Raw genomic sequence first — 25,609 nt, forward strand, 5'->3', positions numbered from 1 at the left:
AAATGAATACAATATTATGAAAAAAGTAAAAATATATATACATCCATCCATCATCCAACTCGTTATATCCCAACTACAGGAGCCAATCCCAGCCAACACAGGGCGCAAGGCAGGAAACAAACCCCGGGCAGGGCGCCAGCCCACTGCAGATATATATATATATATATATATATATATATATATATATATATATATATATATACATGAGAACGTTATTATCTAATTCAGTTAAAAAACAGGATTGTTATGTTCAGAAAGTTAGCCTTTTGCTTCACAAATTTCTATACGTGTCTCATACATTATTGTTTTTTATCCTTTTCTTTTGCTGATTCCTGGAATGTTTACATATTATTGTCATAACTGTTTGGCACTATAAAGATCAATAATTGATTCCTGTAGTTTTCATTATTTGTCTATTCTGAAAGCATGTAATTAGATTACACTCATTTTGGAGTGAAAGGCACTTAACCATCAAAATACATGATTCTCCTTTTATGTTTTGAACTAGCTTTAGGCTTTTTGTTAACTCTTCACTAATCTGCTTTCTTTCTTTATTTAAAAAGAATACATGTATGTGAAGATTTCACAATTTTGGATGTAATAAAAAATCAGAGCTTGTGTTTTCTGCATGCTATAAATGTACAGTATGAACACTGAGTTACTGTAATCACATTTTGCTCTGTCAATTGATTTGTTTAACAAGATTACTGCCTGTAGGTAACATCAGTGACTGTATGGTCAAAAGGGATAACAGCCTCTGAAGCAATAGTGAATTAAAACATTTGCTTTTTACTTCATGGTGAGCTAGAGCAATGCCTATGGCATGGGCTTAAATAACAAAGAAAGATGGCCTTTGGACACAGCTGAAGGAAACTGTAGACTCTGTTGGGGCAGCGGCTTATGTTTCCTTCAGCAGATAACAGCAGAATAAACCTTCAGTGGGGCAGAGTGTGGGAAGAATTACAGTGATAGTGTCAGATATATGCCACTGACACCACAATCCAAGACATTTATGCCAGATGTTAGATTAATAACATTAAAATACAATTACACATAAAAACAGAAGCTGAAGTGAACTTGTACTGAATCTGTAGATACTACAGAGATTGTTTAAAATGTACAATGTTAAATACAGTACAAAGATTGCAATAATCAGCTTATCTGCCTATTCAAAACACATGTAATTAAGTAAAGCGTACACAAATTTCATACTGCATTCAAAAACATTATACAAATTCGGTAGAGTGTTTAGATTAAAGTAGCTGAAATCCTGTAAAGACGCATAACCAAACATCAAGGTGTACTTTCATAATATTGAAATATTGTGATTGTCATTACTTGTGCCAGCTACGGCTTTAGAGTTAAAACTTTTAAATTATGAAAAATAAACGTATCTATATTTTGCATTGAACACACTGAACTAAGTTGTTGGCTAAGTAGTCCTGGCATTATTTAAATTTGATTTAAAAACTTGTCTGGTTTAAATTACATTTTTTCCTGACATCAACAGATGTATTTTGTAACAAAATCAGTTTTTTTCCAGACAAATCACACTGATTAACTTTGCAAATGTGTCTATTATTACAGAAAAATACATTTGTACTCATCAGAATTAAGCTTGTTGCCTATATTTTAGCAATTAAAATTGATAGAATGATTAGCACCTTTTTCATATCTGAACATTTGAAATTCAACAGTGAATTAACATACAGTATTATGAAACATTCCATTAAAAAATCTAATTAATTCCTTCAGGTTTACATTACTGCATACAACATGTAAATACTTTTTATTTTATTTTAATTTTTAAACTATTACATTATATTGTTTGAAATGAAGGGAAAATAAAGTATTTACAACAAAATATCTACATAAATTGTGCACATGAATGAAATTTGAGACACTCTGGATATAGACTGATGTTGTTTTACAGACTATGGTGCAGTAAGTAAAATGGCTACTACTCAGGGAAATAATACATGATGTGTAAATCTCATGGATTGCAGCATGCACAAATATTTTCTTTATTTAAGTTTTGTAAAGACAGGGAAAAAGATTTAAAATGACTTAAGGATACCCTGAGCACAGATAAGACAAAAATGGCTTGTGATTTGTAAACATATTTAAGTCTCTATACTGTAATATGGAAGTGAAAGCATGTTGTATACATAAGAAGCGTATGTTTTACATTCAAGAAACATTCTTGATTTCATACAGAATTAACTGATGGAAATAAGGGGGATAGAAGCTGTTCATAACATATTTCAGTTTAAATGTTTAGTAGAAATCTTTCCACTAAAAACATTGTCAAGTAAACTGATTAAATTAATTGTTAAATATGGCACACATCCATAGGATTTTACAAGTTTGGCCATGAGTCAAATTATTCCTGTCTTTTTTTCAGCCCCCAACTCCACCAAGCAATGGCCATAAAACCTGTGTTTAACTACTGAAAAAATGAATTCAAATCATTAAATCATTTTTTATCTTGTGTATTGTAACATTACAGAAGCCTTGAGGCACTGGTCTGTGAATATTAGAAGTGTTAGAAGAATATATAAGTACTAGGGGGCTTTGCCCCCAGTGTGCTTCGCTCTCCAACCCCCCTGTCTACACTACACGCCAGCAACTTCATGTCTCTGCTTCTTGCGTTTCTGGATTTTACTTTCACCATACAACAAAACTTTTAATTCTCGTGGCTAGGCCTCATCATTGGGAAGAAACACTACTTTTCCCTGATGCCAGCACAAATTAGACGATCTACAAGTCTCCGACTTAAAGTTTAAAGCCTAACAATATCTACATACTTCTGTCATATCACCTATGTCCATATATTCGATCTCTTTTTGCTTTTACCTTTTCGTCAATATCACATTGAATTTTGATTCCATGTTTGGAATTACATTGTGATAACGCAACGTATAACTGCCCATGAGTGAAATCGTTTCTTTCTCTTTACACAAACTGTGTCTGGCAATAGCATTCACACATATGAGAAATGATTGAACCATGTGCATGGTTGTAAATGAATTAGATGTGGGCAGGACTTTTCCAAATCTCTTTGCATAAAGTCTTGTCTCGTTGGGCTTGACATTTTCTCTTGTGGGATTTCACTTTCACCAAACAATAAATCTTTTGACTGTTGGAAATAAGGGGGATAGAAGCTGTTCATAATATATTTCAGTTTAAATGTTTAGCAGAAATCTTTCCATTAAAAAAATGTCTAGTAAACTGATCAAATTAATTGTTAAATATGGCACACATCCACAGGATTTTACAACTTTGGCCATGAGTCAAATTATTGTGGATACGCCTCTTCATTTGGAAGAAACACTACTTTTCCCTGATGGCAACACAAATTAAACAATCTACAAGTCTACATGACTTAAAGTTTAAATCCGAATCCGCTGTTCCATTATTTCACCGAGTAATAATTTCCGTTTGGTTGCGCTAATGTGATCTTTACTATCATTTTTTTGAAACTTTTGAATTTTCATACTTCCATTATCTGTAACCTGCTGTACATGTGTATCGTGCCAATGTTTTTGAATTCTTTACGATGTTCTAGTTTGTCATCTACTCTATATCTTTAATTTCCGGTCCCGGGCGTGGTTAAAGTCTCGTCTCACAGGACGTAAAAGTGTCTCTCTGAGAAAGTCACGTCTCGTCTCCCTTCCCAAGATTTTTTTATTATAATAGAGAGATTAGGTTAGGTTAGGTAGACTTTTCCCAGACGGAAATTTGTTTGCAGAAGGAAAGTAGAAAAACAGAAGACATTGTTACAGAGATGTAATAGATAAACAAAGACACAACATATGACAACCAATGTAATTGCGTAAACACACACTCAAGATCAATACGAAGAATAATAATTACCTTCAGCAGTACACAAAACAATAATGCGTAAATGAGCATTTAGTAGCATCTCTAGTAGTAAGAAAGTGTAAAATGCTTATAACTCTAGGAATAAAAGAGTTCTTAAACCTTGCTCTTTACCTTTGGAAACCTAAATCTTCAGCCTGATGGCAACAGCTGGAATTTAGACAAAAGAGGATGGCTACTGCCTGACGGAAATGAGTTGGCTTTCTTTCTAGCCTGTTTAAATACATTTCAGTGACAGAAGTCTGCTGTGAACCAATAATTTTACTAATAATTTTTTTATAATGTTGTTAAGATGGTTTATATTCTTATTGCTGAGGTTGTCAAACCAAAAGAAAAAGCAAATGTGACAACAGATCCAATAAAGAACTTATAAAAGTGTCATTATGGTTTTGTCAACTTTAAAACAATTCAGTTTTCTACAAAAGAAAAGTTGTGACTGCCCCTTTTTACAAATTTGTTCTGTGTTAAGATCAAAGTTTGTTATCAATGATTGTTCCCAGACTTTTGTATTGCTTTACCATCTGCACCTTCTCTCCTTTAAGTTGGGACAATGGATGGTGGGGAGCACCTGAAATCTACCATATCTTTTGCCTTAGAAATATTTTGTTGTAAATTGGAATGATCATACCATTGTACAAACTCATTGACAATAGGTCCATGGCTATCTTCCTTATCTTTTAGAAAACTCATAATGACAGAGTTGTCTGCAAATTTCAGGGTATGTCTATCCTTTTGTGAAGTCCTGCAGTCATTTGTATATATGATAAACATAACAGGAGATAGGCAGCACCCTTTGTTGAGTACCAAGAGTTGTACTTAGGCTATCAGAGAAAAAGCCATTGACACTCAAACTTTGTGTTCTGTTTGTTAAAATCTCCAGAATCTACCCCACCAAGTTAGGGTCCAAGCAGAATTGATCGGTCATTTTGTCAACTAAAATCTGGTGCTGGATCACATTAAAGCTGACAAAAAATCTATAAACAGCAATTTTGTGTGGATTTTTGATCCTTCCAAGTGCTCATACAGTAAATTCTGTATTCTGGCATCCTCCACACCCCTCTTTGCTCTGTATGTAAATTGGTGGGGGTCCAGAACACCCTCTGTTTTGTTAAGTAGTTGTCCCCTAATTACGTCATTTCTCAAAGGATTTCATGGTATAAGAAGTTAATGCCACTGGTCTAAAGTCACTTAATGCTTTGGGGTATGAAGTTTTTGCCAATAGAATAACAGTTGCCTGTTTGCACAGGTTGGGCACTTGCTGTGAATCCAAGGATATTTGAGATATGGAGTGGAATATTGAAGAGAGCTCCTCTGCACAGTATTGAAGGAGACAGCCACTTATTCTGTCTAGACCTGAGCTTTTTCACATTTGCTTGTTTAACGACCTTCCTGGCATCTTTCTGGTCAAAGAAGGGATGACTTCTGGCACCAGTCCTTTATATGTTCTTTTGCTGACTTACTTCTGAAGCAAAATCGTGTGTTTCAAATCTTGAATAGAACTCATTCAAGTTTTGCACCAACTGTCAGTTTTGATTCCTGCCAGGTCAACTCGATTAATGATTTTTGTATGAATCTCATCCATCATCTCATTGCCATTCCATAATGAGTCCAGGTTGGTTATCAGTCCGCAGTTCATTCTCTATCCTGTCCTTATACAGTACTTCAGCTTTGTCTGTTTTATTTCATGTTTCACCTCCTTCTGTAATTCCTTCTGTTCGGTTATTGTTCCAGGTTGAAATACCCATTTTTCAGGTTATCAGTTCTTTAGAATCTCTGGTAATCTATGGCTTGTTGTTTGGGTATATTTTGGTCAATTTCATAGATATTATGACATCCTTGCAGAATTGTATATAACAGCTTACAGTGTCTGTCAGTTCGTCAGTGTTAGCACACTGGTGATCAACTGAATCCCAGACTGTAATTTGTTTGCTTTCTTGCTTTTCTCTTTTAAAAATGGGTTTATAGATTGGAATAAGCTGGATACAGTAATGATCTGATGAATCTAGTGGTGGTTTTGCTCTAACTTTATAAACATCTTTGATGTTCCCATAGCATTGATCAAGCACCTGGTTGGGATGAGTCGGGCAAGTGACATATTGATAAAAATTGGGAAGTGTTTTTTTCAGTGCACACCTGGTTAAAGTCGTCCAAAATAAAATTTGAAGCATCAGGAGACAGCGAATCAAGCTTCTGTATCACTCTGGAGATGGTGGTAACGGCCAGACTCACCACTGCCCTCAGGTGATGTACAAGATCATGATGAAAATCTGGGAATTCTCTGGGTAGATAAACAGACTGCAGCAAGTGAGACACGTTCCACAGCTTTCGTACACACTTTTTCTCTAATCATCACCATTTTACACCTTTGCTTATTTATATAAAGGCAGAAACCTCTGCTGTTACCGGTGATGGTTATGTCTCTATCCAAACAAAATGGTGCACCAAATCCATCAATTGTCAAGTGTTCATTTGAATTGTTTCCATTTAGCCAGGCTTCTGTAAATACCATAACGCTCACATCTCTGTAATCAGACTGAAAGAGTGCACACGCTAGAAGTTCATCCACTATTTTGGAGAAACTGAACATTTCCCATTATAACAATCAGTACAGCGGGTCAAACTCCCTCTAGTTTTTTCAGTCTGTTTCTTCTTCCTATTTTTCATTCTTTCCAGGTTATGTGTTACTCTGTCAACAATAGCGCTGAAATTCGCTGAGAAATCCTGTGGTAGGTATGTGTGTTCAGGTGAGTTCTAATGAAACAGGTACTCTGTGCTATAGGAAATACAATATATGTAGGCTGATTAGGAGGAGTAGTGTGGAGACCTCAGGCCAGAAGAAAGTAAATCCAAATGAAAAAGATAAAAAAAACCATTCCGAATTTGTTTGTTTAGCTACAACACTGTTAAGCCTCAAAAAAAAAAAAAAAATGGATCAGGTAGACAGATGTATAAAAGAAAAATGTAACAAAAGATTTAGCAATACAAAACAAAACACGGATCGAAACAATCCTGCTGCTGCCAATTCTATTTTGATTCTAGTAACGTTTAATATGGTCAAAATACACATTGGGAAGGACTTTGGTCAATTGTTGTTTTCAAAAATTTTCCCTGACCTTTGCATCCTAAAGTCTACTGTTGACTGCCTTGTTTAGTTCAAATCATTGGTTTTCAAATATACTGAATTGTCCATTGCAAAATATTGATTTTGTTGTTGATTATTTCCTTGTTGGTCCTGAGGTTTGTCTTCTATGCTATGTTCAGATGAGCCAGAATGCCCTGATACCATTATGCCAATGGTCATAACAAGGGCTGTTTGGCTTGTGGCAGTAAAGCATCAATGTACAGTATGTTTGAAGGAGAGTATAAAGATGTTTTATTGGTATGTGTTTCACTTCACACTCTAAGCATTCCAACAGCAATACAGTCAAAATGTCTCCAACCTGCTCAGTCCAGTTAAGTTCATCAATGCTCAAAGCAGAAGGCAGCCTTTCGTCTAATGCAGATCCCACTCACCCACATTCACACTGGTTCAGTTAATAATAACCAACAGACCCATCATGCACATATTTTGGGATGCAGGATGATAACTCATGCAGCCACAGTGACCGAAAAATAGGTCTGTGAGGCAATAGCAGTAACCACTGTAGCACTGTTCGGTCCACCATACTGATGGTATGAATTACAAAATGGTTCAGGTATTCAGTTAGACTGTGAATTGCAGTAAATACTGCAGGAGATGATTGTAAATTAAAGTGGAGTACACTAACGGAAGCAACAAGAAAGTACTTGTTTTACATAGTAAACATATAGTAGTATAAATCTAGAACAAACTATTGAGTTATGTAACTGAAACATAGATTCTGAAAAAAATTGGTTAACCAAAAATGTTTGATGCACTGAATGGTCTTTTCTTGTCCCTAACATTATTTGTCTTCCTAACAGAAAGACATTGCAGTGAGTGGTTGTCTGGTTTCACTGGCATTTTTCAGTTAGACAAGTGAACAGATTACTTAATGGACAAAATTTCTGCACGGTCAGGACAATTAGGTTACAGGGTTTTCTTTGTTTTTTTCACTCTTTGATACCATGTGTTGCTTTCCAAGTTTATCTCTTTCCTTAATTCTATTTTTATTCTTCTTTTATTGCTTGTATACTTTATGTATATAACTGATTTGTAGCATGTAATATTATTTCCATCAAACATGACATGAAAAAAATCAGTTTTTATAGCAACAATCCATTGCAACCCACAGACCATATGGGATACAGAATATAGTATGGTAAAAATTTAAATTTTTTTCCCGTGAAAAATATTATTTTGCCCATCCATGCTTTTTCCAAAGAAGGTGTCCTAATGTGGATCCTGCAGATGGCAACTTGAGCAGAGTAGAGCTGATTTTCCTTAGCCAAATTATTGATTCCAGCTACTCTAATTAGATTCCAAAGAAAACTTTTAAGATAATATTTACTTAGAATGTCCTTCCAGTGTTCTAAATAATGACACCTTGAGCTACAGTAGGTAACAGATGCCTTAAGTGTCCATACTGATTTCTGCCAATGCAGATGAGAAGCAGCTCTACTCTCAAACCATTGTTCATGACACATGTAAGGATGACAAAACAGCGAGTATCAGAATAATAGTTTTCTCTGGAAATTCAGTTTCTCTTTCATAATCATGGACTATCATTGTACCCACTGGACTTCACCTTGTGCTCTGAAACTCACAAATCTCTCTTCCATTTCCAAAGACTATTAAAGAAACACTCCACCCAAAAATGATGTTATTTTAACTATTACTTACCCTTCATTGTTTTTCATTTCTTGTTTTTATGGAGAACAGAGATCTCAAAGTTTATAATTCACATCAATGGAGGGCAACAGGACCAAAGCTAAACAGCAGCAAACAATATTAAAATTGTCTACAAAAAACTATTATTTCTGTCTTATATTCCACATGTCAGCTATTCAGTCATATTCTCATAACATCCAAAACACATGCTTTTACTCTAAAATATTGCTAAATACTTTTGGAAAATTGGAAAAATGCAAGAGTTTGCCCTGGTGTTCCTGTCAGTCACATATTATCCTCACCTTGTACTCAACAAAGAAGATATAGAATTATGGTTGGACCTTCACCAACGTGGCTTTGCCAATATGGAGCTTTTGATTCACTGCAGAGATCTCTGCTTTAGAAATGAAACCAACTTCAACCAATCCTTTGTCGCTGCCTTCTCAATACAGTAGAGGATATAATCACTAGATTTATAAGTTTCAAAAAGGTGCTTCTTTTAATATGCCCAGTTAAATTCAACATGCCCCTACCTCTGATGATTACAGCTCTCCATCTGAGTCATCAAGTGTTTTGCCAGAACCTATTCAAGACTGTCTAAAACTCATTCTCCATGACTTCATTAAACTCCTATCATACATTAGCTTTCGCCTCAGCCACTGCTTGACTAATTCCTTTATTGAACCTTTTAGTCAAACGTGAAATCCTTCATGCTAATATTGCATTGAATGTCACTTTCTTCAACTTTCTTCACAGTTTTCTCTACTGCAGGCATCCACCAATAGGTGCTTGGTTGTTCACTATGATCAGTACTAGTAACCCTTTGGACATTCCTCTTGGCTGCTACTGAGGTCTCAAACATAGATTTCTTAATACAGAGTCAGACTCCTCTAGCATTGACAGCTGAACTCACCCCAAACAGAAGTATCGTCTAGTCATTATCAGCACACACTCAGTTCTCATTTGAGGATTAAAGGTTTCCAAAGCTTAGAATGAAGCAGTAACCAGTTGACCGTGTTTTGTGGTGCCATAGTCACTTATTTCAGAAACCACAATATGTGAAATTGGAAACTTAATCCACTTTTCCATTTATTTGAATCCTGCTGAGATTTTTAACAATATAACACTGCAAACATCCACCTTATTTATTTTTTCCCTGAAAAGTCAAAGGATATCAAGCAAAAGAAGAGACAAAGCACTGGTCTGACCATGTGTGCAACTGAATCATTTTGATCACATTAACAGACAAATTTTGCAGAACAAACTACATAATCAGGAAGGTCCTTTTGTGTTTAGCAGTTTTGCACAAAGATTTCCATTGAGATTTTTTTCCAGAGCAAAACTGATTGGTCAAAACTGTGTGGTAGTTAGGCAGCAGAATATTATGGTGGTGGGAGTTGGTTGGAATAATTCGCTGGAGACCTTCCACTTTAGAAGCAGAGTAAGTCTGTTGTCTCTTGCCTGATAAATAGCAGATAGCGGCAAGGGCTATTCACTGATTTATTTTCCTGTTTTTTGATTAATTGTAATTTAACCATGATAAGTACACAATTTATCAAAATGCTCATCTCTAACAGAGATGCATACTTTGTTATCCTCAATGCTCATATTGATTCAAAAGACAAAATGAACAATGTTTTTAGATGGGAACACAAATATGTAGTGTTGTATAATATAACGAGATGCTTAATTAGTAATTATTTATGAAAAAAGTCTTTAAGATCATATAATACATGTCTGTTGAATTGTATCACATTCTGGCAATTGGATATAAAACATCTGCATCTACATCAATTGTCATGACAATATTCATGGCAAAAATAAACATTATGGATTATTTTTTCAGTAGTTAAGTGACAAAACTTTGGTTTCTGCCTTTTTATAAACTGTACAATAAGAGCTTTACAAAGCAATTTGTTAATGTTACCATGAAAGGCACTATATAGAGTTAAAATGGATTGCTTGATATTTCGACTTCTGTTTCTCTGATACTGAAATGTTTGATTCCTCTTTTGTTGCTTTATATTTTAGGCCTTAAGAGGTACCGTATAGTGACTTGGAATACTTCCCAGTACCTCAAGTGTGTTTCTCAGGTGTTTTAGTTACTTTCTTTAGATGCCTTTTCTTTATTGAACAAAATGGCTCTATACCAAGTAAGAAGAAATACTTTTCAAATACCTTTTTAAAAATTTTTGCAGGCCAATAAAAGACAAACTTTGATAAAAACAAATTCCTTTATGTCACAATGATATAGTGAACTGTGATTTAATATCCCCTATTTCCTTGATTTATGGAGCATGTCTATAAAAAAGATCAATATGAGACCATTGTTAATTTTGTCTACTAATACAGAATGAACAGTCTTTATATTAAAAGGAATAAATCAACATATCCAGTAAGGCCCTTGTTCAAATTAATAATGATTGGTTCATGCAAAAATAAATCAATCAATAAATAAATACACATAATATAGTGTGGTTTGAGCTTTTCTCAGTAGTCTCAATTGGACTTTGTCCATAAAAGACAAGTATGAAAGTTCTAAAATATGTTCCTTCAATCAATCTCACAAATTTGGCCCAAAGTATAAATATTCATGTTAAACAGTTTGTCTTGTGTGGATTGTGCCATATTCAGAGGTCATCACTGATGTAAACTAGTGCAAACTCATTTAAATTGTTACTACTGGAAATATAAAGAAAAGAACACATAAGAGAAAGGATCTCAAGAGAATGGATTAATAAGAACAATAAAGCTGTTAAGCTGTAACTTAATACTTTTTAAGTGATAATATATTTAAACAATGATGTATTTTCAGAATTTTATTAAACAAATCCTTGTAATAGCTGTTCCCAAAAAAGTGGTGAATGAAAATGAAAATATAAAAATTGAGTGCCAGTCAATTGATTTTGGTTATATTTTAGAAATTTTTTTGCTTGATAAAGGTGTTCTGTTTTATTACAGACTAAATGCCGTGCATACAGTTTAATGAAACTATGTCTGTTACGTTTTCTGAAACACACTATGATCAATAACATTAATGATTCTGTTTTTTCACAAACAATTTAACATGTTTTATCATTTTTGACATGGGCTTATATTTCATGTTTTATTTACACTTTTAGCTACTCTTTCAGAACATTTATTTACTAATCAAATAATTAATGTCTTTCATTCTGCAAAACTGATACTGTTGTTCAGATGCAATAAAGTGCACCCATATTGTGATATTTCACAACTCCTGAAAGAGCTAAAGTCATGCGTAATGAATTTCATTTTAAATGGCAATATTCTTTATATACAGTCCCAGGCATGTGACAGTTTGTTAGTCCGTGTCTCTCATATTAAGAGACAAATGCACTTTTTCCCTTAAAAAACATAATACTGAAAGATTACATTTAAATAGCAGCTTCGTAACATTGTACATTTTCAGACTATGGCAGAAAACTGTTGCTTGCCCTTAATTGTTTTTATTTAAGAGATTTCTTTTTTGTGCTCATTTCAGCTGTCTTCTGCAAAACATATAATAAATAGCAATAAAAAAAGAATTGATTTGATTTTTTTTTTCTATGACATTCTTTAATAACCTTTGACTTGATGGTTTAGTCTTGAAATCTGTCACAATGCACTGTGGCTTCAAGTTTGGCAAATAAATAAGCAAGGAAACAAAAATCCCATCAAAAAAGGAACATAAATCCATAAAATTCCTTGGAATCAGCTCAGTATTCTTCACTGTAAGAAACAATGATTGTTTTACATTGCAATACTCCTTCCCATGGAGAAGTATGGATCTGGCATCTCTCCTCTTAGAAAAATATTTTCAAAATGTACAATCAATCTGCCTTTTTCATACAAAGCTGTGCTAATAGATGTCCAGTGACTTGGGATTTTTCCAGCTTTTGCTTGGTAATATTTACAGCATAGTTATTTTTTTGTCCATCAGCTTTTTTAGCAGTGAAGTATTTTCATGAAAGCCTTCCGGAATTCTACGTTGAAGGTGGTGTAAATAATCGGGTTCACAGCACTGTTGACATAACCAAGCCATGTGAATGCGTTGTACATTTCTGGTGGAACTTTGCATTTTGTACAGTGCGTGTTAAGAATGTGAGTGATGAAAAATGGCAGCCAGCATATGATAAAAACACCTAAAACAGGTAAAAACAGTTAATAAAGGTTAGTTATATTAATAAATATAGTTAATAAAGGTAGTATAAGTAAGAATGTCCCATTGTCTATTCTGAATATTCTTTAATCATCTACAATTCTTGTCATATTAATGTTTTACCAATGTGTGATGCTTATCCAACATAAAAGGGATCAGCATATACAATTTGATTACATTCTATGTGTACTGTGAAAAGCACAATTAATAAATATCTTTTTAGTTAACTGAAGATGAGAAATGAAGATTTAAATTTACATTACAGAATATCTTTGAAATTACACCAGAGCGTTTTAGTTTTCAACTCTTACCTTTGCATCTATCACTGTGTTATACAGTAGAATTGAGAAGCCATTACCTAATCTTATGATTATGTTTCAGGTTAGCATTTTGGATGTTCTTCCAGAGTACATGACGTTAAAATCAGTATAGACTGCATATTGTGTATAAGATACATAACATCAAATAAACATTCTTACCAAGTACAATGGCTAACATTTGTGTGGCCTTCTTCTCCTTCTGCTGTGAAAGCTTTCTTTTACTTAATGTCTTAATAGATGTTCTTGTTTTTCCATTCGGCATTGACTGGATCTCAAAAGCTTTGGCAATTTTGGGGATTTCTTTTGTATGGCCATTCTTCTCTGCTTTAACAGGACTGTCAGAAGGAGAAGGCAAAGTAGATCCTACGCATTGATTGGAGGTTGCTGGCATGGCTAACTGGTGATTCAGAGTTACTTGCTTGTGCTTTATCTTTTCAGGAGGGCTACTACTGGAAATCATATCCATTTCCAAATCTTCAGGGTGGTGTGCAGCTTCCTGAATAACAATATGATTTTAAACAAAGCAGTAATGATAGGTGAGCTGAAAATGTGCTCCAGAATATCTAATCAAACTATTATGTCATTAATAAAGATATTTTAATAGTAACAATAATTTTCATTAAAATATAAACTGATAACATTGCAAAAGAATAGAACAAATGAGTCTGTGAGAGTAGAGGATAGAAATATATACCACTTTAAAAGATACCGAAAATTAAAGTTTTATGATTTGCATTAAAATGAACCTTTCACTTTATACATTTCATTATAAGATACTGTAGCTAGCACAGCATCTTACGTCTCTATGGAGATCATTCTATTTTAATGCAATTAAACATTGTCTTTAAATTAAATATCCAGCATATGTTCTCTAAATTTTAAGGTATTGAATCCTACAAGTAAAGACTGCCAAAAGAGAAGGCTCAGCTGTATCTAATATTCATGAAAATCTTTCAGCATCTTCATTTAAAGGCTCTCTCATCATACATTTTAGCCCTGGATCACCCTTTGTGCTGAAGCACAGCTGAAATAAGCATCTGCTTTTGTGCTAGAATTAATTTAATCAAAATGAAAGATGCTGAAAGACACTAACTGATTTTAACATAATTGACACTGAAGTCTGCGCATTCTTCCTGTATTTTTGCTCACAATTACTTTTCTGTGTGCTGTATGAATATTTTTTTTCATTAATGAGAATTTTACATTTTTTTTAATACTTGAAGTTATTATCTTCTGTTTTGACTTAGTGGTTAAAACATTTCTTATGTATGCCATTAAAATATCTGAGAGTGCAGCTTAAAATTCAAATATAAATTTAAACTTACCACTTTCTTTTTGCTTACTGGGAAACTCCCATTTGACTTAACAATAACTGTGCAAAGTTTAACATCCTCTGGATGTGTGCATTTATCCTGCAATGAAGGAAAAAGCAATGGACAGTTATAATATATTATTTACCCTGTTTAAGTAATCTTTCCCTTGAAATGTATGCATAAATTCTAGTTTGCAAAAACCACAGAATATGTTGACTTGTAAAAATAACATATAATAAAATAAAGACATAATTAATTAAATTAGTCATAACAAATAACAAAAAATAACAAATATGGCAATGCCACACTAAAACTTTAAGTCTTATAATCCTGCATATGAATAAAACTGGAAAATGGACAAGTAAAGTCAATGCTCAGGTATGTTTGCTTGGTGAAGGTAATTACTGTATATACAATAGGCTCTAATGCACATCAAATGGCCAATGTTAAATGAACTCTTAGGGTGTTAAAATATCCTTAACATGGATATAGAAATAATCTCTTTGCATTACAGATCTTCTCTGGAAAAATTAAATGAAACTTGTGAATTTACATAACTATGTGAATAAGCCTCACATAACACCATGCAGCTTCAGTCTCATCACAATTTACCTGAGAAATACCAGTCTGGCTTCCACATTGGTCATAGTACAGAACCAACACTAACTGTGTTTTAAACAACATTCTGATATCCTGTAATAAAGGAAATTCCACATCAATTATGTTGTTAGATTTAAGCACAGCACTTGACACTATGGACCATTCTATTTTATTACAAAGGCTGAAAAATTATATTCAGCTCACAGGCACTGTGCTTGCCTGTTTTAGTTCTTATTTATCAAATCATTACCAATACGTACAGAAATGTGCTGACAGCACACCATCATTATGCTCAGAAGTTAAATATGGTGTTCCACAGGGCTCAGTACTGGGACCTTTACTGTGCTCACTTTACATTCTTCCTTTGGGTACTATCATTAGAAAACGTAACATCAATTTTCACTCATATTCAGATGACACCTAATTATAAGTTTCCGTCAGACTAAATGACATTTATCCAAAGCTGTCCTTAATTAATTGTGTCAGTGAGTTAAAGGAGTGGATAGATGAGAACTATTTGTGTCTGAATACAGAAAAAAACAGAAATGTTAGTTATTGGAAAGAATAATGCTGACCACAACAACATTCTGTCACTCTTTAACTCAGTTGGAATCACTATACTTATCTGAACTTATCATCACTTACTGTACAAACTAGCGTGCACATTGAGATCTAAAGATGCCGGCCTTCTTATGATTGCAAGGATCAATAAAATAACAGTTGGAGTTTGAGCCTTTAGTTACAGGGCCCAGAAGCTGTTGAATGATTTGCCTGCCGATATAAGAGATGCCCCTTCAGTTTCAGCTTTTAAATCCAGAAATTAGAAAAAGAAATGTAAGTATCACGATAGTTTTAAACCGTTACTAACCATACTCTGTTCTGTTTCTCTTCTCGATATCTTGATGTGTTACTTAGGTGCCACTGCTGTATTTCCTGGCTGCCCTCCTGTGTATGGAAAAGTCATCTCAAATAAAGGAGTATTGTAATCATTGGATGGAAAGATTCTCTCATTAGACTGGGAGGCCAGGACAAACTCCAATGTAGAAAACCCAGGAGAATGTAGGCAACCAGTTGGCTGAGATCTTCAGTACTGTGACTTTGTTTTTGACTTTCTCTTTTTCAATTTTAATCTCCACCATTGTCATCTGGCCATAGATCATCATTTAATGGATAGATATTGTTGGTTTCCATTTATGTATTAATTTTACCTTGTTCTTTGGGTGTTTTAACAAATCTGTATTTATATGTGTACCAGTTCTGTATTCAGTAATTAGTATAATCTATACTTATATCTTAACTGAGAATTGTTCATAGTGTTCTGTGCCTGCACTCAGTGAAGAGCACTATATAAGAAATAAGTTATATTGCATTGTATTGTATACCATATTATATCATAGTTCAAGTATTTTATTTTTATTTTGGACAGCTAGATATTCTAGTTACAACATTCATTCATGATGGAATGGAGGTATTCATAAATTGTTTAGCTTCCATGACAGGCCATATTATGCTTCTTTTGAAACATTGATTCACTCCTTTCAGTGAATATCCATTCATTTTTGTAGTGAAATATCAATTCACTCAAATCCTCCTTCACTGGAAACCTCCTTCACTCCTATTTTAGAGGGTGCTGGAGTGGTTCAAGTCTTAACTTTCTGAATTGTCTTTCTGTATTTAATGGTTTGAATCATAGGTCAGTGATTGGCCCTCTTCTCTTTCTCGCTCCATTTTTGTACTTAACATCATCACCTTCTCCCTATCGGCTACTGCCAGTAAACTTTGTGACCTTGGATGATCACCCCTCCCTATAGTTAATATGTTAATATATTGTTCATTATATCCATCAATTCATCCATTATTGAATGTATGTAATCCAGTCCAGTGTTACAGGGGCCCAAGGTCATCCCAGCAGCATTCAGTGCCAGTCGATCACAAGTCACATTTACTCACTTAACCATAGTGATTCACACTAATTAAACTAACAAAAACATCTCTGGGATATGGGCACAAAATCAGAGTACTCTAAGAAATGCCTTGGTAAGAACAGTAAGAAAAGGCAAACCTCACACATATAATGGTTGGACTGGGATTTGAACCCAAGACTTTGGACTTGTGAGGCAGCAGTGGTAACCATAGTCTCACCCCAAGTAGTACACATGTATATACAGGGAAAGTATGGAACTATGCAAAACATTTTTAAAGCCAGGTTCAATTTAAGGCTCACATTATTGAGGCTTGTGCTTCTTATATCAATAATAATAATAATAATAATACATTTTATTTATATAGCGCCTTTCCCATGCTCAAGGCACTTCACAGAGTTTAAGATAGAACGACAGGGTATACATTATATAGCATTGTACAAACCAGATAAATAAATAAAGAAGATTAAGATAGTAAATTCAGAGAAAAAAAAGCTTAACAGACAATGTAATTGATGGTCTAGTACACACGCATGGGTTACATGAGCATCTTGACATAAAGGTAAACTGAGAGAAGGGTAGTAAAGTCAAGTAGAGCTAAAAGCCTTCCTAACAGATGAGTTTTGAGTTGTTTTTTAAAAGAATTCATGGAGTCAGCTGATCTAATTAATTTCGGTAGGTCATTCCAGAGTCTGGGCCCTATACAGCTGAAGGCCCTGTCACCCATGGAGTGTACATTAGTGTGGAGTACAACAAGATTACCAGAATCAGAGGACCTTAGTGGGCGGACAGGCACATAGTGATGGAGAAGGTCACTGATGTAGTTTGGCACGAGGTCATTTAAGGCTTTGTAGGTCATTAGTAGAATTTTATATTCGATTCTGTAAGACACAGGGAGCCAGTGAAGGCGGAGCAGGATGGGTGTGATGTGCTCGCTGCTACTGGTTCGAGTAAGGACTCTTGCAGCCGAGTTTTGAATAAGCTGGAGCTGAGATACAATAATCGATGCGGGATGTGATAAAAGCATGGACAAGTTTCTCAGCATTAGAAAAGGAGAGGAAGGAGCGAACACGGGATATGTTACGGAGGTGAAAGTCAGAAAGTTTCTTAATGTTGGTTTATGTGGGTGGAATAAGAAAGGGAGGAATCAAAAATGACACCAAAATTCTTTGCAGTACAGGCAGGTCTGATGAGATCACCACAAAGATGGACTGGGAAGGAGCTCATTTTATTAAGTTGCACTTAACTATCAATCACAAGTATCCAATGTGGCATGGTTGGAGCACATGGTTGGAGATGTGGCTCATCTTTTTTTTTTTTAGCTCCAGTCGACCTCTGTGAATTACCTGCTGGTGAAAGACTTACTGAACAACTCCAGGATGGGGTTAAACTGGATCAAGAACTGCACATGTATTGAAGAAGCTGACATGAGAGCCACTGCTTAAAACTCTGAAATGATGTTGAAAAAACCAGACAGCAAAACCATGAGCAAAGCAAGAAATTAAAGAATACAACCAAGCTGCCAACCACAACCCACAACCAAGATGCTAAAACTGTAATAGAAAGAAATACTATGAGACATTAACCAGAATGCTTTCACCACGAAGAGCTCAAAATTGAGATCATTTGAGGTTTTAAATCGCAATCCTTGAAGCTGTACTGATGTATTGGGTTCTAATGTCAAGCATCATGACGTGGATATATTGTCTCTTGAAATGTAGCCCCTAGCAATAATATCACACGTCCTTGCAACCCGGTAACAAAATGCTGAAAGTATAAAATGGTGAGGAGACACACTTAGAATTAAAAAGAAAAAATGTATTTTCATATTTAACTAAATTAATAGTACAAAACACATATGTAAAATTATCAATAACAGGGAAACAGAAAAAAAATGCTAACAATGTATCCCAATTCACAATAGTGCTAACGTCTAACCAGACGTTCTTCCATATGTTTAAACTGACTGACTGAGAAAAACATGTGTAACTGTGTCTTGCTCAATACGAACATCACATTAAGCATACAATGTGAATAGTTTCAGTTTCTGCCTATATCACTCAGCATGGTTGCTTAATGTCTGCACTGTAAAGGGTCATACTTATTTACCAATAAAACTATTAAAAAAGGAAATCACTATTGAATTTCTTTTGAAATTATAATGATGTTGGTCACTTGATAACCTTTTCATATGAAATTATTAAGTTGAATTCAAGATGGCAGAGAGATGTTCACAATGTGCCATGGGAGAAGACTTGTTTTCTGGCATGGCAAACATTCACCAAGCATAAAGCCAAAGCTGCACAGGAAAGACTTAAAAATAACAATGTTAATGCACTGGAGTAGCAGAGTCAGAGTCCAGATTTGTGGCTGGACTTGAAAAAGGCTGTTCGTTCAAAATCCCCATGCAACCTGACAGAGCTTGAGGAATTTGGCAAGGAAGAAAAATTGAAAATGGCAGCATGAAAAGCAGATAGAGAGAGAGAGAGAGAGAGACCTGACTAAATTCTGTCATTGTTGTCAAAGGTAGATCTATTAAATACTAATGTGAATACTTACGCAGTCAATTATTTTGTCTTATACTGTATTTTTCTAATTAATTTTGACCACTTTGGAGAGATCTATTTTCATTCTGTCATTAAAGAGTCTTTTCTGTTGATCAATGTAAAAAAGCCAGATGAAATCCAATGTGATTTAACGTTGTATAATTATAGAATTTCAAAACTATCAAGGGGGTGAATACTGTTTATAGACCCTGTGTATAGTACTTGTTATTTCATACATGCTTAGGGAGTCTTGCAATCATTTGTTTCATGCATTTCTGGCACCTGCAAAATTTTCCAGCTGCTGCTGGAACCTTTGGGTTTTTGTTGAGTTGGAATCTTCCTGTTGGTAGATGTAGCTGGTTTAGATATGGGAGGGCATTCCCTTCTCTGTATAAAGGAGCTTCACCAGGGCATGGGCCTACCTGTTCCAATAAATTCATTTGATTATACAAAACATTCCAACCCCTAGCATCAATTATGTTAAAACAATGAACCACTTTATAGTTCTTTACTGGATTGTGTGGTTCTTCATAGACCCATTGCTTGAAAAAAAAAACATTTCATTCGGGAAGGGTTCTTTGCATGTGAAGTTGGTTCTTTGCGCTTTGAAAAACTTCTTCTAATGAAGAAAAATCCCTGAAATCTCTTATGTATGGTAGGCTACCTAGCAGGAGGCTGTAGCAAATTAGGAAAACCTGAAATTATCCTGTGTTACTTTAAGGATGCAGCAAGGGTACTTTGAAAATCAGGACCCATTGGTATTTCACAGATCTGTTACTATCTATTTATTAATGGTTATTTATTGTGCAGAGCTTGTTACAGATCTAAATAAATAAAAGTTCTATCTGGAGCGTTCATATGGATGGGTCTTTTGGCTCCCCTATGGCATTGCTCTGAAGAACACCTACAGTACAGGTGGAAAGAATGACTTGATCAAAGTTGTTTATATAACCTTTGGCATTATTTGTAAGGGGGTGGCAGAAATAATTTTAAAAATGCTAACCATGGTGTTTCAAGTCAAATTTGTTAATCAGACTTTTTTTTTTTGTTCCTAATAAAAATGCGTTACAACCAAACCTATTGCTCTAAACTGAGGTGAAGGTGTTGTTCAGCTAGTTTTGTTTGGTGGAGCAGCTGAATGCAAACGTTCTTTCCAAAAATAAAGTTCTGAGTTGATTTTTGTCATGCATTCTGTACATAAGAAGACAAGGTAGAATATGTGAAATTTATAATAAGTAAAGTTTACAAGATACAGTTTGATTACATGAGCTATGTGAATTAATGACAAAGAAGGGGCTTCTCTAACTGAAGAACTCTAATATCAGAGTTCTATAGGCGGTTTCACACCACAGGAACTTTTACAGAATTCCCTTTTCAGGAACTCGTTCCACTTGTAGTTCCTGGTACTTTTTATAAGCTCCTATTCCAGGGTATGTACTTTTCGTTCATCAAGCAACTATCGTGAGTGAGGCTCACGTGATAAATTGCGCTATTTGGTTGACCACAGTCACTGTTGCTATTTTACAAGTCTGTTAGTAGTTGGATATAGGTGAGTTATTAGCGAATATGGAGCACTGCACTTCATACTATATCACTCTTCCTAGCCACCTCCCTGGTATGCCAGACAAGCAATAATCCCCCCCGTGAACTCATGCTCATTTTAGAACAAAAAGGTGCGGGGGTCGCCCATGAACTCCCAATCATGCTGCATTTTCCACCTCATCACTCTAAATAGTCACCTTCCACATCAGAGCAACAACCTCCTTTATAAAGCTGCAGTTGGTTTAAAGCAATGAAGTGTGGGTGTCTCCCATGAGCTCCTCACTTTGCAGTGCATCACTCTTCTTTGCACATCACATATTTGCATAAAGATTACAGTTTTTGTTGTGCGTTGAGAATGCAATACATGAAAGTGGCCGGGACCACAAGTGACCAGGGGCATACATCATACAGTAACTCACTGGTTCCTGAAAACAAAGTTCCTGCAGTGGACAAACACCTTATGGAAGATAACACAAGTTTGTTTGTCCAAAATTGTCATCATTCTCAAATACTGGGTTACATTTATCAAATAGATGTTAAAAATGTTAACTGAACTATTCTGATTTTTCCAACTGGTTGTGGTGATTACTGCATAGTTAGTACTGTACAGTATCTGTACTCTGGTTTGTCTCGCGGTTAGAGTGACTTTTGCATAAAATGTGCTGCTTCTCTCTATGCTAATATTATTCTCCTCTGGGAACCTTTGTTTCCTCACATAGTCTAAAGATATGGTTGACTGAGCTAGTGTATGATGAATGCACCTTGCATTAACTGTTTGACATGTATCCATCTTAAACTTGATCATCCAGTTCAGAGTGATAGGCAGCTGGTGCTTATCCAGGACATGTGGCACATAGTAAGAAGGTCGGTTAGCTGTATGCCATAAAGCACCCACACTCACTCATACTGGGGCAATTTAAAGTGGGCAATGTCTCTGAAATGCACATCTTTGGATGTGAGAGAAAAACGTGAACAAATAAATAAATAAATGAGGAATAATCATACAGCTGCAGTATATACAACGAACAAACAATTAACATTCAAAATTTATTTATCCTTTTCTGCTTGCTTTTGTAATGATGATGTCTCTGATGCTTATTTTTTGTGAATAAAAGATGAAAGCATTTGCTCTATATTTGTTAAAATGTGTATGCTTTTATTACAAAAATAATGTACGCCATGAATTTTTTGCTTTGCAATTTTCACCTTGAAGTTGCAGGGTAATGGCACATAAAACCAATTTTAGTGTAAGTTGTCTCTTGTGCTTATAAATATGCAGCCCTTGTTTCAGATGAAGGCATCAAATGTCTTTTAAATTCAAATGGTGCTTTTCATATTCAGCATTTTTATATCATTGTGCATTTTTCAGGATACACTGTGTTACTTATGTTCTAATATTGCAAATTAATTTTGTGCTTTTTAAAATTTTCTTAGATCTTGTCTGCAGACTACATTTTTATTAATCCTATGAGTATAGTATATATAATATTTTCTTTCATAAAAATGTAGATGTTAAATAATCTGTGCCACTTACATGAGATATATATGACCTGACTGAATATATTAACTTAGAAATTTAGGAAATATTTGTTAAAATCTACTTTTATATTCTTTTCATTAGCATTCAGTTTACCAGTAGTTTTCAAAAAATGTGTATCTTACAACACATTTGTACTGGTACCAATTTTTAAGAATAAGGAGGATGTGCAAAGCTGTAGTAACTACAGGGCGACAAAATTGATGAGCCACAGCATGAAGTTATGGGAAAGAGTAGTGGAAGCTACAGTAGGTTAAGAAGTGAGGTGATGATTAGTGAGCAGCAGTATGGTTTCATGCCAAGAAAGAGCACCACAGATGCAATGTTTGTTCTGAGGATGTTGATGGAGAAGTATAGAGAAGACCAGAAGGAGTTGCATTGTGTCTTTGTGGACCTGGAGAAAGCATATGACAGTTGTGGTATTATATGACGAAGTCAGGAGTGGAAGTACATAAGAGTTGTACAGGATATGTACGAGGGTAAGTGTGACAGTGGTGAGGTCTCCATTCTGAGTGACAGATGCATTCAAGGTGGAGGTGGGATTACATCAGGGATCAGCTCTGAGCCCTTTTTTATTTGCAATGGTGATGTACAGGTTGACAGATGAGATTAGACAAGAGTCCCCTTGGACTATGATGCTTGCTAATGACATTGTGATCTGTAACGAGAGAATGGAGCAGGTTGAGGAGACCCTGGAGAGGTGAAGATACGCTCTAGAGAGGAGAGGAATGAAGGTTATTAGGAACAAGACAGAATAGCCTACATATGTGTAAATGAAAGGAAGGTCAGTGGAATGGTGAGGATGCAGGGAGTAGAGTTGGCAAAGTTGGATGAGTTTAAATACTTGGGATTAACAGTACAGAGTAAGGGGATTGTGGAAGAGAGGTGAAAAAGAGAGTGCAGGCAGGGTGGAATGGGTGGAGAAGAGTGTCAGGAGTGATTTGTGACAGACAGTTATCAGCAAGAGTGAAAAGGAAGATCTACAGGACGGTAATGAGACCAGCTATGTTATATGGGTTGGAAACGGTGGCACTGACAAGAAAGCAGGAGACAGAGCTGGAGGAAGCAGAGTTAAAGATGCTAAGATTTGCATTGGGTGTGACGAGGATGGACAGGATTAGAAATGAATACATTAGAGGGTGAGCTCAGGTTGAACGGTTGGGAGCCAAAGTCAGAGAGGCGAGATTGCGTTGGTTTGGACATGTGCAGAGGAGAGATACTGGAAAAGGTATGTTAAAGATAGAGCTGCCATGCAAGAGGAAAAGAGGAAGGCCTAAGAGAAGGTTTATGGATGTGGTGAGAGAGGACATGTAGGTGATGGGTGTAACAGAACAAGATGCAGAGTACAGAAAGATATTGAAAAAGATGATCTGCTGTGGCAACCCCTTACAGGAGCAGCCGAAAGAAGAAGAAGAAGGTTGGTGCAACACATCAGACCATGCAATTTTTATAAAAAATATAACCCCCTTGTTCTGTTTGCAATTCCAAGTAAAACATCACTACAACAAATGAATCTGTTTATGCCCTCTTCTTGTAAGTTTAAAGAAAGAAGAAATAAAAAGTAAAAACTAGAAACTTTAAAGCAAGCCTGACTGAGAGGTATGGTGAAGAAACCTCACATTAATAATTAACATGCAGCATATAAAAAGAATGCAATATGTGAAAAGATTAAAGGAAACACATAAAGACAGCTCTTTTTATACTTTTGATAGTGTGGAATAATTATATTTGCCAAGTTCTTAATCAAATTTGTAAAGTAATAATTAGGCTTATGTATGCCTCTGAACAAAAGTACATTATATACAGAAAAGTAATAATTACATGCATGCTAAAATGAGTAAATTGCTTGAAGAATGAAAAACATGCAAATAAGTTTGACTTTAGCCATGCAGTTTAAGACACCCTCTGTCATTAGCATATATGTAAAAAATAAAACACAGGGCAAAGATCCTAAAGTAATATTAAAATAAGTAATTATTTTAAATAGTGCCTTTCATACTACTAACTATCACAATGTATTGGAGGAACCAAGTTAGAAAAAATTTGCAATAAGTGACAAATAATAATTAGTGATTACAGGGATTTTCCAGTTTCTCAAACATGAAACTCATTCAACAGTTTTTAGGGGTTTAAAGGTTTTTTTAGGTAGAAAACAAGGAATATTGCTCCCTAAAGCCTTGTTCATGCAGTCGGCCCTTCATATCTGTAGGCTCTGCATTCTGGATTCATCCAACCACAGATCAAAAATATTGGAAAAAAAATTCAGAACGTTGCAAAAAACAAAACTTGAATTTGCTGCAAGCCAATCACTATGCTGAGTTATTACAAATAAAGTGTTGTGTAGATGTACCCTGCTGTAGCCTCCCTCCTACCCGAGACATAACAACATGCCACACAGGCAGTGCAAGATTTCTTTGATGATGCAAAGAAAAAGAAGAAATAGCTTCCTATAACAATGTTTCTAATTAAAGCACCAACAAATGCAAAACCTGTACCTTGAAGATCCTCAGTCCTCAACTTCCATAGATCTTGACATTAGTATTGTTGCGACCTCAGGGTCCAGACTTGTGAGGGTGGCCACAGACTACCCAAGTAGGCGGGAATTCCTGGAGAAGCCAGCTATGAAGCAGCACCATAAACAACAGATAAGGGGGAGGCATGAACACAGCACTTAGAGAGCACTTTGATCATATCTCCTGGCTGCTATAGCCAATTGGGCCAGATGCTTGGCTTGAAGGTGAGTCTTGGATTTGGACCATGGACTTGGGTTTACTCACTGACAACAAGGGGAACAGTGTGGTCCATGGGTTGCCTCTGACCTGCGTAGTGAGGTGGAATCTGGTGGTGTGAATGCGATCACTAGGGGACAAAGCTGTCTGGAAGTGTATGTTTCTGAATTTTACTGTTTATTGGTTTATGCACCTTCAGTACATTAAGATATTAAAAAACTTCCTAACAGATTACATACTTAAAAAAAAATAAAAGTAACACACATAGTT

General features: G+C 35.3%; 2 protein-coding genes across 2 annotated transcripts in view; one reads left to right on the forward strand and one right to left on the reverse strand.

Annotated features, from left to right (window-relative positions):
* The window catches only part of ankk1 (ankyrin repeat and kinase domain containing 1), a 523,463-nt gene that overhangs the window by 274,218 nt on the left and 223,636 nt on the right, over nt 1-25,609 (forward strand). The window lies entirely within an intron of this gene.
* The window catches only part of LOC114657256 (D(2) dopamine receptor B-like), a 347,132-nt gene continuing 332,693 nt past the window's right edge, over nt 11,171-25,609 (reverse strand). Inside the window, exons 6-8 of the mRNA XM_051931881.1 lie at nt 14,476-14,562; nt 13,310-13,646; nt 11,171-12,813 (exon numbers count right to left, since the gene is read on the reverse strand). Coding sequence (XP_051787841.1) covers nt 12,617-12,813; nt 13,310-13,646; nt 14,476-14,562 — 621 coding nt within the window. The 3' untranslated portion in view covers nt 11,171-12,616. The remainder of the gene's footprint in view (nt 12,814-13,309; nt 13,647-14,475; nt 14,563-25,609) is intronic.

This window comes from Erpetoichthys calabaricus, chromosome 9 (genome assembly GCF_900747795.2).
Source record: "Erpetoichthys calabaricus chromosome 9, fErpCal1.3, whole genome shotgun sequence".
NCBI classification, from domain to species: domain Eukaryota; kingdom Metazoa; phylum Chordata; class Cladistia; order Polypteriformes; family Polypteridae; genus Erpetoichthys; species Erpetoichthys calabaricus.